We start from the raw sequence: 17,722 nt of genomic DNA, 5'->3' as shown, positions 1-17,722 counted from the left end.
GACTAGTAGGCAATCAATAAATATTTCTTTCTGCCAGGCGCAGTGGCTCACGGCTGTAATCCCAGCACTTTGGGAGGCCAAGGTGGGTGGATCACTTGAAGTCAGGAGTTCGAGACCAGCCTGGCCAACATATAGTGAAACCCCGTCTCTACTAAAAAATACAAATATTAGCTGGGTGTGGTGTGCACATCTGTAGTCCCAGCTTCTTGGGAAGCTGAAGCAGGAGAATCGCTTGAACCTAGGAGGCGGAGGTTGCAGTGAGCCAAGATCACCACACTGCACTCCAGCCTGGGTGATAGAGCAAGAGTCTATCACTCAAAAAAATAAAAATAAAAATAAATAAATAAGTAAATAAATAAAATCTCCCCCCCCCCAGTATTAGGAAGGAATAGAGTTCAATAAATATTTCTGATGAATATGGACAGGTTTACATGATTTTTAAATGTGCTAATTTGAGTAGAGACCAACTGCATGTTTGTTCATCACTCTGTCTGTAGTACCTTACACAGTATTTGCAAGTACATGCTTAATAAATATTTGATGAGCAAGCTGGGTGGATTGGCTCATGCCTGTAATCCCAGCATTTTGGGAGGCCGAGGTGGGGGGATCACTTGAGGCCAAGAGTTTGAGACCAATCTGGCCAACATGGCAAAACCCCATCTCTACTAAAAATACAAAAATTTGGCTGAGCGCTGTGGCTCACGCCTGTAATCCCAGCACTTTGGAAGGCCAAGGCGGGTGGATCAGGTCACGAGATCGAGACCATCCTGGTTAACATGGTGAAACCCCATCTCTACTAAATATACAAAAAATTAGCCAGGCATGGTGGCACGCGCCTGTAGTCCCAGCTACTTGAGAGGCTGAGGCAGGAGAATGGCATGAACCCGGGAGGAGGAGCTTGCAGTGAGCCGAGATGGTGCCACTGCACTCCAGCCTGGGTGAGAGAGCAAGACTCTGTCTCAAAAAAAAAAAAAAAAAAAAAAGATACTATCTTTAGGTGGGGCGCAGTGGCTCATGCCTACAATCCCAGCATGTTGGAAGGCCAGGTGGGGAAGATCTCTTGAACCTAGGAGTTGCAGATTAGCCTGGACAACATGGCAAAACCCTGTCTCTGCAAAAAAATTCAGAAATTAGTGGGGCATGGTGGTATGCACCTGTAGTCCCAGCTACTTGAGAGGATCGCTTGGTTCAGAGGGTTGAGGCTGCACTGAGCCAAAATAACACCCCTGTATACCAGCTTGGGCAACAGAGTGTGAGACCTTGTCTCCAAAAAAAAAAAAAAAGAAAAGAAAGAAAAACATTTTATTTAAATTTTATTTGTGGAAGCTTCAGAAAAGAATAACATACTTAGGAACAAATTTAACAAACAGCATAAGACTATACAAAACACTGCCAGGAGAAACTAAAGGAGACACATGTATTAGTTTGTTCTCACGCTGCTAATAAAGAGATACCCGAGACTGTGTAATTTGTAAAGGAAAGAGGTTTAATAGACTAATAGTTCTGCGTGGCTGGGGAGGCCTCAGGAAGCTTACAATCATGGCAGAAGGGGAAGCAAACATGTCTTTCTTCACATGGCAGCAACAAGGAGAAGCACAGAGCAAAGGGGAAATCCTTTTATAAAACCATCAGATCTCTTGAGAACTCAGCTATGACACACACAGAATTCTATTTTTCTGCCAACAGAAATAAAATCCCCAACTGGATGGACCACTTTTCTGATCTAGTTTTTGATTGTTTTTTAGGAACTTAAAATTCTTAGTGATTCATATTTTAAATGCACACACTCAACTAGTTTCTGTTTTAAGGAATATGGCACAAAGATATTTAGGGAAAAAGTATGTATGTACCCACACACACATACATAGTATGTGTGCACACAAACGTTTATTAATGAGGTGATTAAACTTCTAAAATAGAGTCCATATCAACATCCTCTTTCTGGGGTCATTTGTCTTTCTTCCATTCTTTTTATTTATCTCCCCTAATTAATTTTGGACTCTTTTTTAACTTGTATACTTTTTGTTCCCTCTTTTTCCTAGTCTGCCTTCTTTCTATTCTCTTATTATTTCACCATTTTCTCTTGATAGGGAAAATAGCAGCCAGGCAATAGAATTTTACATGTGTTTTCACCACAGAAGGAACCTATCATTGTGTGGTAACACAGTAAAACTTGTTTTCCTTACCTAATGACTTTTATTTTATATTGGAAAAATCATGTCTCTTATGGAAAGTTACGATATTTGTGAGTCTCTGGCTGTCTATGGCATCAGGACAGTTGACAAACCACTATGTAGGAGGTCATGACAGCAGATAGTTGTTTATATCAACAATATTTTATAAAACTGCTCTTGGGGCAGGTACGCACCATTTTGAGTGGGGAGCAATCAGATATTCAAACTAAAGTTCAAATACAAATACTTAAACCAAAGTTGACATTATCTTATTATTTGTAAAATGAGAAAAATAGGATGAGAATAAGCTACTTGGCAGGAATGTATAAAGATTAGAGATGATCATGTAAAAAGCTTAAAGCAGTCTCTAATATTAAGCACGTGCTGAATACGTGGAAACTGTTATCACTGGAAGTTTTGTTTGTCCTTAATTGGCTATGTTGTATTGGTTTGTTTATTCATTATTTCTTCCACAATTAATGAATCCCATTTGAATCCTAAACTGCTGGCCACCATTAAACAGTTATTATTTGTTAACTTCTTTGTTTTGTTTTACAGGCAACAATTGGCATTGACTTTTTATCAAAAACTATGTACTTGGAGGATCGAACAGTGAGTAATATTTTCAGTGTGCAATTTTCTGCAACATTCCAGGTTAGAAAACTGTGATCAAAATAATCAATGATTGTCACCATGAGAAGTACTTAGCAGAGTTACCAAAGATAGTTTACAGTTGTTGAGAAAAACTCTTATTACTGAGTGAGTAGTACTTGGCAGTTATCTTGATTTGGAAAAATGAAAACAAAGAACTTTACAGAGAATTAAAGGAGAATTTTTATGAAGAAATTAAAGCTGGTAACGACCTTCTAAATACCACTCTTGAGGCATTCAATAAGATTTCAATTTGTGAACTTCAGTATTTTTTTGTCAGGATAGGATGCATGTCAAAGTGACTGACTAAAAAGAAATAATGTGAGCTGGGTACAGTGGCTCACACCTGTAATCCAAGCACTTTGGGAGGCTGGGGCAAGTGGATCACCTGAGGTCAGGAGTTTGAGACAAGCTTGGCCAACATGATGAAACCCCGTCTCGGTTAAAAATACAAAAAATTAGCCAGGTGTGGTTGCAGGCGCCTATAATCCCAGCTACTCGGGAGACCGAGGCAGGAGAATCACTTGAACCCAGGAGGCGGAGGTTGCAGTGAGCCGAGATTGTGCCATTGCACTGTAGCGTGGGCAACAAGAGTGAAACTCCGTTGGAAAAAAAAAAAAGTAATGTGTATTTATTTGTTGGATTTCTGTCTTTCATCCTTTGGAATGTTTTCTTTAAATACAGTGTAAAATCTGTATTCTAGCCCACTACCCCTTGAAGAGATTCTTGTCACGTAAATAGTGAGTATCTTAAATGCAGTATTTTGAGACCTGCACCCAAAAACATTATTTTGTTTCCAGTGTTATTTCTTATGTGTTTTTTTTTCCTGAATATTCTCTTTTATGTTTTGATATATAGCATGTCATTTCTTAAAATTTGTAAGCAGCCGGGTGCAGTGGCTCACGCCTGTAATCCCAGCACTTTGGGAGGCCGAGGTGGGCGAATCACCTGAGGTCAGGAGTTCGAGACTAGCCTGGCCAACGTGGTGAAACCCCATCTCTTCTAAAAGTACAAAAATTAGCCGGGTGTGGTGGTGGGTGCCTGCAATCCTAACTACTCGGAAGGCTGAGGCAGGAGAATCGTTTGAACCCAGGAGGCAGAGGTTGCAGTGAGCCGAGTTCACACCACTGCACTCCAGCCTGAGCGACAAGAATGAGATTCTGTCTCAAAAAAAAAAAAAGAAAATTGAAAGCTTAGAAACGACTTTCTGTCATGATGCAAGAACTTGATGCTTGTTTTCAGGCTTTTCTTCCTGTATATAGATATGAGATAGTACGTAAAGAAATTTTTATGTAGGGCTGCAAAAAGGTATTCCTCCTTTTTTTTTGTTTTTCTGAGACGGCGTCTCGCTCTTTCGCCCGGGCTGGAGTGCAGTGGCCGGATCTCAGCTCACTGCAAGCTCCGCCTCCCGGGTTTTACGCCATTCTCCTGCCTCAGCCTCCGGAGTAGCTGGGACTACAGGCGCCCGCCACCTCGCCGGCTAGTTTTTTGTATTTTTAGTAGAGACGGGGTTTCACCGTGTTAGCCAGGATGGTCTCGATCTCCTGACCTCGTGATCCGCCCGTCTCGGCCTCCCAAAGTGCTGGGATTACAGGCTTGAGCCACCGCGCCCGGCCGAGAAGCTTTCAAAGAAGCATTAATTCCTTTACTCTGATAGCTTAGGCTGTTCCTTTCATTGACATTTACCTTAGTTTTTTTTTTTTTTTTTTTTGCTCTGTTTAACCATCAGCAGTCTACTTTTTGACCCCTGGAAGGCATAGGGATTGAAATAGGTTTTAGGTAGGGAAAAAGGGAAGCCATATTTCTGATTCTGTGAAACCTTTCCCGGTGGCATTTTCCAGTCATTTACCTTCGGAGTACGTAAAATTTTAATATTTCTCCCTTTTGAAAAAAGAGTTTTGTGTTATTTTTGTTCCTCACTCCCTGCAACCTCTTGCATGAGTCTTCTTTCTACTTCCTTCCCACCCTCTCCCTTTTAAAAAAACATTGTTTTTTTTTTCTTTTTAGTATTAGTTTCGTTTTTTTTTTTTTTTTATTTATTTTTTCCCATCTCACAGATCAGGCTTCAGCTGTGGGATACTGCGGGTCAGGAACGTTTCCGTAGCCTCATTCCCAGTTACATCCGTGATTCTGCTGCAGCTGTAGTAGTTTACGATATCACAAGTAGGTATATTGCAACGGGTTGACCTTTCTTATTTTTCTTGCTTGTTTGACTGATTTTGTTGTTAGGTACGATTGCAATTATGGGACACAGCAGGTCAAGAGCGGTTCAGGAGCTTGATTCCTAGCTACATTCGTGACTCCACTGTGGCAGTTGTTGTTTATGATATCACAAGTGAGTGGAGGGAATTACGCATTTCTAATCTTCTTTCAACCTTTAGCTTAGCTGCATGCATGTTCTTGTCTTGTGCTTGTTTTCCTTACTGGCATGTAAAAATAAGTTTTATCGTAGTAAATCACATATCAGCCAGGTCAGAAATATTTGCTTTGGTGTTTATACCAGTATGCTTTATATCTAACTGTGCCAGGTTTTTTGCCCCAGAAATTTTCTTTTGGGTCCAGTTGTGAATCCTTTTCAAGGGTTTCTTAGTATCCTATTATTCCTAAACCATACCATAATTATAGTTGGAGGAATGTCTCCTTTTAATTTAATTTGATCTCAGATTTCTCTAAAATAAAATAATCTGTGTTTAAGTCTCTTGCCAAGTTTTCCAAAATTCTCCAAGCTTTCTATTGAGGCTATTACAAGCTTCTGCTAGCCAGCTTTTCTCTGCTTTCCCCTTCCAGCCATTCTCTCTCTATAGAGGAAGACAGAGAAAACATAATGTACAGTTTTCTATTAATCTTTTTTATTTGAATCATATTTTGGTTCTGTGACTGATTTATTTACTTTGTTGCTAACAAATTACACTTTCATTTCTCTCCAAGAAAAAAATTTTAAATAGGAGGTGAAACAACCAGTAGTCTTTTTCTTTTTTCTAAAGATTGAATAATGCCTGTGGCCTTTTAAGTGACTGTAAATTTTCCATGAAGCATTGGTGACTGACAGTAAAATGCTTTCTGATTGAAATTGCCTTTGTAAATTGGTTTATAACATATATTAGGCAATATTAAACATTATTCCATATAGTGGTTCATAATTTATAGGAAAACCAGGGTCTTGAACTCCTGGGCTCAAGTGATCCTCCTGCCTCAGCCTTCCAAAGTGCTAGGATTAGGCCAGGCACAGTGGCTTACGCTGGAAATCCCCACATTTTGGGCGGCCAGGGCAGGTGGATCACCTGAGGTGAGGAGTTTGAGACCAGCCTGACCAACATGATGGAACTCCATCTCTACTGAAAATGCAAAATTAGCCAGATGTGGTGGCGCATGCCTGTAATCGCAGCTACTTGAGACACTGAGGGAGGAAAATCTCTTGAACCTGGGAGTCGGAGGTTGCAGTGAGCCGAGATCGTGCCATTGCACTCCAGGCTGGGCAACAAGAGCAAAACTCCATCTCAGCAACAACAACAAAAACCAAAGTGCTAGGATTACAGGCATGAACCATTGTGCCCAACCCAGTATCTGGGACTTTCTTTTTAAATTTTTAAAAAATGTGTACCACATTACACAGATGTAGTATCTTGGGCTAAAAAAAACTTACATAGACAAAGGAACTATTAATTTGGACTAATAAAACTGTTACTATACATTTTTGCATATCTCCTCAATCAGGAATCATATCTAATAATGAATAATTGTACTGGCAAAATTAGAAGATTGCATTCAAGGACTTCTTTTTTTGAAATAGGTGCTATATGCAGTCTTTCTTCTTTTGCACCTTTACTTTGGGTTGCTGTTTGTTTAAAAAAAAGAAGTATGTTCCTATTGTGCATTGACACGTTTTGTAGCTTTAAAATGTTTGTGCTTACTTTAATCACAGCAAGTGAAACCTCGTTTTTTTTTAATCCACAAATGTGATTCAAATATTAGTATATTGTTTTCTTTAGCTGCTATAATAAATGTTGAAGTACTCTACTTAGAATCCAACACTAGAAAAGATAAATTTTGTTACAAGCGTTTCTGGTGCATTAAACAAATAAATTTTAGGTTAAAGTGATCACAAACTGAGGAAGCTGTGCAAACAGTGGTATTGAAAGCTATTGAAAGGCTTTACAAATTTTCTGGATGTGTTGGGACTTACTGGCTGACATACTTTTGAAAATGCTTTCTTTGTTATGTTTGGTATGTGTAAGTGATAAAAAAAGCATTGTGGCAATGTGACACCATATTATCTGCCGTAGCTGTCCTTATATTTAAAAAAGTTTTTTTTTTTTTTAAATTAAATACTGCATTGCACTCACTTGGTCATGTTCAAAAAAATTTTAAACTACTCTAAAAGGAACCTTGAAGATTTTAATTCTTGTAATTTGTTTAAATTGCTGACAGTTGTAATCAGATAAAATGGAGTTATGTTGCAGGCACATTAAAAGTGGGGTACTAATGTGCCAGCCCCCTTCCAAATTCCAGGGCTTTTTTGGAGGGAGGTGCCCGCCACCTGGGGAGGCATTTTTCAGCAACACTAATCTGTCTACCCTCCTATACCAGATGTTAACTCATTCCAGCAAACTACAAAGTGGATTGATGATGTCAGAACAGAAAGAGGAAGTGATGTTATCATCATGCTAGTAGGAAATAAAACAGATCTTGCTGACAAGAGGTATGGAGTTATTTTATGTGTGTGTAATGTTTGATTTCTGTGTTATGCAGCCTTTTGTTTTTGTTCACTGAAAATTTGTTTTGAAAGGAGACATGCTTAATCCTTAAGTTTGTGTCCTCCCCTGCTTTTCTTTAGCATGGGAACCTCAAATATAAATGTAAATATTAAACACCCAGTCCTTAAGGGAAAATGAATTTTATTTTGTTTAAGCTCACGTGTAAATAACTCTTGTGCAAGTTTGTTTAGACTTGAAGCCAGTAAATATTTTGCATTTTTTAGATCTCATAAGCATGAATATTGTTTTGTTAAAGAGCAAACCATTTTGGAAAAACCTTATCTTTAAAAATTATTCATAAAGATTAAATGCACACTCTTTTCTTAGTAGTCTTCTTATAAACATTCATTATAATTCAGTGGTGTGGGTTTTTGTTTTTTGATTGTTTTCTAATTGTGTGGTTGAGCCAGACTGTGTAGTTGCACTGAATAGCTTGATTGTGATACCTTAGTCAAATGAGCAAAGCAATATTCAAGTCACAGGATCAAAACATATTAACATTCACTGTAGAACCCATGGCTTGAATATTTGCTTTCAGCATTCTTAAGCGATTTACTGCATACTCTTTCTGCTTTAAATAGTTTTGACCATACTACTTAATAGTAAGAGCTTTTACTGTTTATTATTTGTTTATTCATGAGATGGATATTGAAATTCGGGTAATGAACTTGTGATATTAATTCAAATGTTTCAAGGAAAGCCAGTGTTAAAAGACTTGTGGAGATGTGAAGCCCATTTCTGCCCATGGCACCTCAATTAGAATTGGTAGTACAGGCCAGGCGCAGTGGCTCACAACTGTAATCCCAGCACTTTGGGAGACCAAGGAGGGTGGATCATGAGGTCAGGAGTTCAAGACCAGCCTGGCCAAGATGGTGAAACCCTGTCCCTACTAAAAATACAAAATTAGCTAGGTGCTGTGGCAGGCACCTGTAATGCCAGCTATTCGGGAGGCTGAGGCAGGAAAATCACTTGAACCTGGGAGGCAGAGGTTGCAGTGAGCTGAAATCGTGCCACTGTACTCCAGCCTGGGCAACAGAGTGAGACTCTGTCTCCAAAAAAAAAAAAAAAAAAGAATTGGTAGTACAGTTGCAAAAAAATCTTTCCTAATTTAAAAGTAAATTCAAAGTGATTTCATCCTTTCTTTATAAAAATCTTTTTTGGATATGAAGGAAATTTTCACTATTTTATTTATCTTCACTCTAGAGACTTCGTAGGTACCTTTTTTGGGGGGGAGGGTGGGAGATGGAGTCTCACTCTGTCACCCAGGCTGGAATGCAGTGATATGATCTCAGCTCATTGCAACCTCCGCCTCACCAGGTTCAAGCAATTCTCCTGCCTCAGCCTCCTGAGTAGCTGGGATTACAGGCACCTGCCATTGCATCCTGCAAATTTTTGTATTTTTAGTAGAGACGAGGTTTCACCATGTTGGCCAGGTTGGTCTTGAACTCCTGACCTCGTGATCCACCTGGCTCAGCCTCCCAAAGTACCCGGATTACAGGCGTGAGCCACCATGCCCTGCCGGTACCTTCATTTTACTTACTTATTTTTGAGTTGGAGTCTGGCATTGTCACCCAGGCTGGAGTGCAGTGGCGCGATCTCGGCTCACTGCAACCTCCGCCTCCCAGGTTCAAGCGATTCTCCTGCCTCAGCCTCCCGAGTAGCTGGGATTACTGGCGCCTGCCACCATGCCCGGCTAATTTTTTGTATTTTTAGTAGAGACGAGGTTTCACTCTGTTGGCCAGGTTGGTCTCGAACTCCTGACCTTGTGATCCACCCGCCTTGGCCTTCCAAAGTGTTGGGATTACGGGCGTGAGCCACCGCGCCTGGCCTCTTCATTTTTAAATAGAAAAATTGTGTATCTGAATTGTTTCCCTTTATAGCCAGAGTCATCTGAGGAGGATGCTTATAAGGATTAGTTTTTTTATTGCTTAATATTTCAGTTGAGTGCACGTATGGTAGAAACTTACCAAATTGTATATATACACGTGTGTGGTTTTTTTTTTGAAATGGAGTTTCGCTCTTGTCGCTCAGGCTGGAGTACAATCTTGGCTCATTCCAATCTCAGTCTCCTAGGCTCAAGCGATTCTCCTGCCTCAGCCTCCCAAGTAGCTGGAATTACAAGAGCTCGCCACCACACCTAGCTAATTTTTGTATTTTTTAGTAGTGACAGGGTTTCACCATGTTGGCCAGGATGGTCTCAAACTCCTGACCTCAGGTGATCCACCCATCTCGGCTTCCCAAAGTGTTGGGATTACAGGCATGAGCCACCACGCCCTACCTAAAACTATAATAATTTTTCTTTAAGGTAACATTTGTCAGTTGCTTTGAAATTACCATCTTTCTTGGTAATCTTTACCAGACTATCATCTCTCAACTGTTCACATTTAAAACAATTAGAGCTTGTTCATTCTACCAAAATGATTTTCAAATGGGTAAAAGACTTAATTTTTTAAAGCATCTTTATATTTGACCTTTTATAAGCATGACATGAAATCCTGAAGCCATAAAGGGAAAGATTGATAAGTTTGAATACATAAAGAGCATATTCACCTATTAGATCGACCATGATTCAGAAGATTTAAATCCACAGTATTTCAAGAGTTTGAATAAACAGGAACTCTCATGCACTGAAAATGTAACTATAAACAATTTTGGGGGGAAACAATTGGATGATATTAGAATTTAAAATAATGTTATTGAGCCAGTATCCCACAGATGGGCCCACAGAAATGTGAAAAAGTGACTATACAAGAATGTTTCTTGCAACATTATTTATAATACTGAAAAATTAAAAGCAATCTAGATATCCAGCAGCAGTAGATTGGAGATATAAATAGTATTTTGTAAGTGGAATACTTTGTAGCCATTAAAAAGAATGAGAGGAATTTACTGATGTTTTAACATATTTCTAACACATGAAGCTTAGAAAAGCACTTGGTCAGTGTGTATAATACGATATCTTTCCTATTTTAAAAAAGATGGCAGGCTGGACATGGTGACTCACGCCTGTAATCCCAGCACTTTGGGAGGTCAAAGTGGGTGGATCACTTGAGGTCAGGACAAAAGTTAGCCGGGTGTGGTGGTGTGTGCCTGTAATCCCAGCTACTCAGGAGGCTGAGGCAGGAGAATCGGTTGAACCTGGGAGGCGGAAGTTGCAGTGAGCTGAGATCTACGCCATTGCACTCCAGCCTGGGCGGCAGAGTGAGACTCCATCTCAAAAAAAAAAAAAAAAAAAGATGATGATGGAGAGTAGCAGGCAATAAGGCAAACAAGCAAACAGATCAAATGAAGGCCAGATCATGTACAGCAAAGTGAGGGCTCACTCTTAATGAGATTAGAGGGTTTGAGTAGAGGAGTAACTTTTCATGGATCACTGTTCTATTAAAATTAAAGAGGTAGGCTGGCACGGTGGCTCGCTTCTATAATCCCAGCACTTTGGGAGGCAGAGGCGGGCAGATCACTTGAGGTCAGGAGTTCAAGACCAATCTGGCCAATATGGTGAAACCCCATCTCTGCTAAAAATACAAAAATTAGCCTGTCATGGTGGCACGTGCCTGTAATCCCAGCTACTCAGGAGGCTGAGGCAGAAGAATTGCTTGAACCCAAGAGGCAGAGGTGGCAGTGAGCTGAGATTGCACCACTGTGCTCCAGCATGGGCAACAGAGTGAGACTCTGTCTCAAAAAAAAAAAAAAGAATTTAAAGGGGTAATAATGGGAGTGAGAAGACTAGTGAGGAGGCTAATTCAGTCTGTCATCCAAGCAAGAAATTATGACTTGGACTAAGACAGTGATAGCTTATACAGTGATAAGTGGTTCAATTCAGATGTATTTTGAAGATAGAGCTATCAGGATATACTTATGCAGTGAATGGGTTACATACTGATGGGTGGAATGTGGAGTGTGAGTGAAGGAGCAGTTGGGGATGATACCTAGATTTTTGGCCTGGGTGACTGTCATTAACTTGAGATAAGAGCGACTGTTTAAAGGGCTGTTTTAGGAGGGAACATGACCTGAGTTTTGGTCATGTTAAGTTTAGAATGGCCATTAGAAATCTTAGTGAAGGTGTCAGATACGCAGTTGGATGATATGTGTCTGGGGTTCAGAGGAACAGTCCAGGGTAGATATATGTTTGGGAGTCATCAGCATATAGATGGTTTTTAAAACCATGAGACTGTATGGGATCAGCAAGGGAGTAATTGTAGCCAGAGAAGAGGACCAAGGAGTACATTTTAGGGTATTTTTTATTTAAAACAGGGTCTTTCAGTCTTGGCACTATTGACATTTTGGGCCAGGTAATTCTTGTCCTCTGCATTTTAGGATATTTTAGGGTATTTTAGGATATTTAGCAATATCCTTGGCTTATTCCCAGTAGATACCAGTAGCACACACATAACCAGGTTGTGACAACCAGACTCTCTCCCCAGATTGCCCCTGGTTAAGATCCACTGACCGAGAAGTTAAGGAAGTAAAGAGGAACTGGTGAAACAAGTAAGAAGGATAAATTGGCCACAAAAGTAGGAGGAAAACCAGGTGGATACAGTGTTCTGAAAGCCAAATGAAAATAAATGTTTTAAGGAGAAGACAGTTATTAACCATGCCAAATGCTCTTTAAGGTCAAACCAAATGAAGACTGAGAATTAACCCATTGGATTTAGAAGTTTGAAGGTTATTAATGTTGTTGACAGGTAGTCACACTGAAGTGGTGGGGTTGAAAATCTCACTACAGTAGGTTCAAGACAGAATGCCCCTCTCACCTCTGAAGTTATAAGATAAGATGAACAAGATGACCCTATTTATATTAATAATAGTAAAAGAAAAATCTGGCCAGCGTGGTGGCTCACACCTCCCAACACTTTGGGAATCCGAGGCAGGCAGATCACTTGAGGCCAGGAGCTCGAGACCAGCCTGGGCCAACATAGAAAAACCCTGTCTCTACTAAAAATATAAAAATTAGCCAGGCAAAGTGGCACATGCCTGTAATCCCAGCTACTTGGGTGACTGAGACATGAGAATCACTTGACCCCAGGAGGTGGAAGTCAGTGATCTGAGATCGTGTCACTGCTTTCCAGCCTGGGTGAGAGAGTGAGACTGTCCAAAAAAAAAAAAAAACCTCTATAATTAAAGCAATGTGGTCTTGCTGCATGAGTAGTTACAGAAAAGTAAAACAGAGTAGAAAAGCTAGAAAGAACCGGGCATGGTGGCTCATGCCTATAATCCCAGCACTTTGGAAGGCCAAAGCAGGCAGATTACCTGAAGTCAAGAGTTCAAGACCAGCCTGGCCAACATGGTGAAACCCCGTCTCTACTAAAAATACAAAAATTAGCTGGGCGTGGTGGCACGTGCCTGGAATCCCAGCTACTCGGGAGGCTGAGGCAGAAGAATTGCTTGAGCCTGGGAGGCAGAGGTTGCAGTGAGCTGAGATCATGCCACTGCACTCTAGCCTGGCTGACAGAGTGAGACTCTGTCTCAAAAAAAATAAAAAAGAAAGAAGGGCTAGAAACAGACCCGGTTTCATATAGAAAATAAGTATGAAAGTGGTACCTCAAATCACTGGAAGAAATGAACTATGTAATAAATTGATTGGAGGAACTGGTTAACTGTATAGAAAAAGATAAAATTGGATCAAGTTCTCATATTACACTAGGACAAATTCTAAAGGGATTAGAGATTTAATTGTGAAAATAAAATAAGGACTAACTGAATTCTGGTTCTTAATGATACTAATGCTATGACACAAAATAAGGGAAAATGTTAAGTTTGATTACATAAAACATTATAAACAAAGCAAATGGCAAACTAGGGAAAAGTATTTGTAAATCGTATCAAAAATGGCTAATATCCCAAATATATAAGAAGCCTCTAAAAGTAGAGAAAAGATAAACATCACTATAGAAAAATTGACTCGAAATATGAACAGTTCATGGAGAAAGTAACATAGCTCTTAATTATCTGAAAAGAAGCTCAGTCTTGCTGTTACTGAAGTACTGATTGAAACTACACTGAGAAATATTTTTGCCTCAGATTCAGACTGCCAGAATTCCAAGTTTGTTGAAATCTTCTGCTAGCAAGGCTATAAGGAAAACAGTTACTCTCATGAATTGCTGAGGCAGTGCAGAATGGTAATACTCCTATGGAGGAGAGAGAGTTGCTTTTTGGCAATATCTAATAGACGTTTAGCTTTTGACCTGGAAATCCCACTTCTAGGAATCTCCTCAAGATACATTGGTAAGAGTACAAAAAGACATGTATACAAATCTATTTCCTACAGCACTATTTGTAATATCTAAAGACTGTAAACAACCCAGATGTCCACAAAAGGAAAATGGTTTGACAAACTTACAAACATCGTTTTAAAGGAGTACTAGACAGGTACAAAAAGGAATGAAGGAAGTATATGTTACTATGGAGTTAATCTTCAGGATATATGACTAAGTGAAAAAATACAAGGTGAAGTCATCTGTAACATGGTACAGTTTACTTAAGAGAGAAATGCAGATGTATATACACATTACCCAAAACAAAATGAGGACTCTACTGGGCTGCCATCCCAGCTGGACTGCTGCTGTGGAGCTCGGCATCAAATACTTTAGGAGAAGCTGCAGAGGGACCTGGAGACAGAGCATGGTGGAGGTAGAGGATACAACCCTCACACCACTGTGCTGTATGTCCATCTTTCAAGTCCTGGTGGTGTCCGCAGAGTTTGAAGGGAAGCCACTGCTTCAGAGATACCAAGTGGTAAATGTATGCGTAGTGGAAGTGTGCTCCTGTGCATCTATGCCTTTGAGCAGAAAGCCTTTGAGACCCAATTAGTGGGCCCATGAGTGGCCAAAATGAGGGACTGGGACCTGTATAGCCATTAAACTATGAATAAGGGCCAAAAAGGAAAGATAAATCATAAGTTTAATGAAAATGGGCTGGGCGTGGTGGCTTACTACCTCTATTCCCAAAGGAAGCTGAGGCAGAAGGATCATTTGAGGCCAGGAGTTCGAGGTTACAGTGAGCTACAATCCTGCCTGCTCTTGTGTGCAACAGAGCAAGACCTTGTCTCAAAAAAAAAAAAAGTTAATTTTTTACTTACTTTAAGTAAGACTTTACTTGAAGTCTTACTCTGTCGCCCAGGCTGGAGTACAATAGCACAACCTCAGCTCACTGCAACCTCCGCCTCCTGGGTTCAAGTGATTCTCCTGCTTCAGCCTCCTGAGTAGCTGGGACTATAGGGATGCCTAGCTAATTTTCTTTTTTTTTCTTTTTTTTTTGAGACGGACTCTCGCTCTGTCACCCAGGCTGGAGTGCAATGGCGCAGTGTTGTCTCACTGCAAGCTCCACCTCCCGGGTTCCAGCCATTCTCCTGCCTTAGCCTCCTGAGTAGCTGGGTCTACAGGTGCCTGCCACAACGCCCAGCTAATTTTTTGTATTTTTAGTAGAGAAGGGGTTTCACCGTATTAGCCAGGATGGTCTCAATCTTCTGACCTTGTGATCCACCCGCCCTGGCCTCCCAAAGTGCTGGGATTACAGGCGTGAGCATCTGTTCCCAGCCATGCCCGGCTAATTTTCATATTTTTATTAGGGATGAGGTTTTACCATGTTGGCCAGGCTGGTCTTCAACTCTGACCTCAAATGATCCACCCACCTCGCTGGGATTACAGGTGTGAGCCACCACACCCGGCTAGATCTTAACTGTTTTTAGTAAACATATTGGTGATGATGTTGGATATTGTTATTTCAAAATTATTGTCTCTATTCTGCATAAAATAAATGAATACTTTGCTTAATGATTGTCTTGGGGAACTGAGATTTTGGACATGGGAGATGGAAATACAGATATAAGATTAATAAAGTTAAATATAAATAACAAATATAAGCATGAATTCATTACATTTTTTAGCATTTGAAAATTTTTAATATTTTCCAGCTCTGTCTACTGAAAGGGCTTAAACCAGGAGAAATGAGCCCACATTACCATATGTAAATACTGTTTCTTTCCAAAGGAACCAGGGCTACTTAAAGAAATGACAAATTTGGCATCTGGGCCAGAAAATGTACACAATGGGGCTGGAACATCATGTCATACCATAAATCAAGGAAGTTATTATAGACCATTGAGCCGGGCATGGTGGCTCACGCCTGTAATCCCAGCACTTTGGGAGGCCGAGGCGGGCGGATCACAAGGTCAGGAGATCGAGACCATCCTGGCTAACAAGGTGAAACCCCGTCTCTACTAAAAATATAAAAAATTAGCCAGGCGTGGTGGTGGGCGCCTGTAGTCCCAGCTACTCTGGAGGCTGAGGCAGGAGTATGGCGTGAGCCCGGGAGGTGGAGCTTGCGGTGAGCTGAGATGGTGCCACTGCACTCCAGCCTGGGTGACAGAGACTCCGTCTCAAAAAAAAAAAATAAAAATAAAAAGACCATTGAGGTTATGTCAGATTCAGGAGAGCCAACTCAAAGAAGCTCTACTGGTCAAACTGTAGGAAAATTTGAAAATCAATAATTACTGTAAAATATGTTTAAATCCACAAGTAGTAATAATAATAATAATAATAATAATAATATAGTTAAGGAGAAAACTCATTGGTCACCTTTGGAACATGCCAGAGACTGACTCGAGCATTTATCCTCCTTTACTCTCCCTGCCTCCGTCACTCCTTCCCTCCTTAAGTACCTCAGGATAAGCAAATAATTGAGAAAGTTTATTTCTAAAGAGGTATTTAATTTGCTATAAAGGACATTGGAATAACTGGCGGTAAAGGACATTTAAAAGTGTTTTAGAAAATTTATATACATGGAGAGAATGAGAAGATAAAACAAGCAAATGTAAAATCTTAACAGTTGGAGTGTTATGTAAGAGAATGTCCTTGTTTTTAGGGAGTGGAGAATTCTAGAATAATAATTTCTTTTTTTTTTTTAATTTAATTTATTTTTTATTATACTTTAAGTTCTAGGGTACATGTGCATGACGTTTATATCATGTATAACTCCCCAATGCAATCCCTCCCTCCTCCCCCCTCCCCATGATAGGCCCCAGTGTGTGATGTTCCCCTTCCCGAGTCCAAGTGATCTCATTGTTCAGTTCCCACCTATGAGTGAGAACATGCGGTGTTTGGTTTTCTCTTCTTGTGATAGTTTGCTAAGAATGATGGTTTCCAGCTGCATCCATGTCCCTACAAAGGACGCAAACTCATCCTTTTTTATGGCTGCATAGTATTCCATGGTGTATATGTGCCACATTTTCTTAATCCAGTCTGTCACAGATGGACATTGGGTTGATTCCAAGTCTTTGCTATTGTGAATAGTGCCGCAATAAACATACGTGTGCATGTGTCTTTGTAGTAGAGTAATTTATAATCCTTTGGGTATATACCCAGTAGTGGGATGGCTGGGTCATATGGTACATCTAGTTCTAGATCCTTGAGGAATCGCCATACTGTTTTCCATAATGGTTGAACTAGTTTACAATCCCACCAACAGTGTAAAAGTGTTCCTATTTCTCCACATCCTCTCCAACACCTGTTGTTTCCTGACTTCTTAATGATTGCCATTCTAACTGGTGTGAGATGGTATCTCATTGTGGTTAGAATAATAATTTCTTATAGGCAAGAAGGGAATGGGATCTAATGCATAGATGTAAGTTTTGAGAATAAGGACAATTATTTCATAGTAATAGGACTAGAAGTAGAATATAAGGGCACACTTGCAAGTAGATGGAAGCTTGTGGAACTTCTCTTCCATTGCTCAGTTTTCTGTGTTGTAGGAAGCAGGGTTTGTCAGCTGATAGTTTAACTAATCAGAACATTTGTATATTTATGGAATACTTACCTGTCAGCTTAGGCATTAGGAATACCAATATAAATGATATAATCTTGCACTTGAGAGTTCACAATTTCAGACACAATGTTAATTGTAATGCATCACAAAATACCCTGTAAAGGAAATATTAAAGTATTAATATTTTGTATCTAGAGGGTTTACCATACATGTGTTTGACTCACTTACTTCACTTAGAGAAATCCACAAAATCGGCCAGGCACAGTGGCTCATGCCTCTAATCCCAGCATTTTGGTAGGCTGAGATGGGTGGATCACCTGAAGCCAGGAGTTCGAGACCAGCCTGGCCAACATGGTGAAACCCCGTCTCTACTAAAAATAC

General features: G+C 40.1%; 1 protein-coding gene across 3 annotated transcripts in view; it reads left to right on the top strand.

The window, feature by feature from the left end:
* RAB6A (RAB6A, member RAS oncogene family) overlaps positions 1–17,722 on the top strand; it is a 103,993-nt gene that overhangs the window by 42,720 nt on the left and 43,551 nt on the right. Inside the window, exons 3-5 of one of the 3 annotated variants that reach the window (XM_033205841.1) lie at positions 2,733–2,786; positions 4,883–4,988; positions 7,413–7,524. In XM_033205841.1, coding sequence (XP_033061732.1) covers positions 2,733–2,786; positions 4,883–4,988; positions 7,413–7,524 — 272 coding nt within the window. Of the gene's footprint in view, positions 1–2,732; positions 2,787–4,882; positions 4,989–5,054; positions 5,161–7,412; positions 7,525–17,722 lie in introns of all 3 variants that reach the window. The other 2 variants (XM_033205842.1, XM_033205843.1) reach the window with 2 other exon arrangements.

The sequence above is a fragment of the Trachypithecus francoisi genome, unplaced genomic scaffold (genome assembly GCF_009764315.1).
Source record: "Trachypithecus francoisi isolate TF-2019V2 unplaced genomic scaffold, Tfra_2.0 Lachesis_group8, whole genome shotgun sequence".
Lineage (NCBI taxonomy): Eukaryota > Metazoa > Chordata > Mammalia > Primates > Cercopithecidae > Trachypithecus > Trachypithecus francoisi.
Note: the sequence above shows the minus strand (reverse complement) of the source record. Positions and strands in the feature narration are given on the sequence as shown.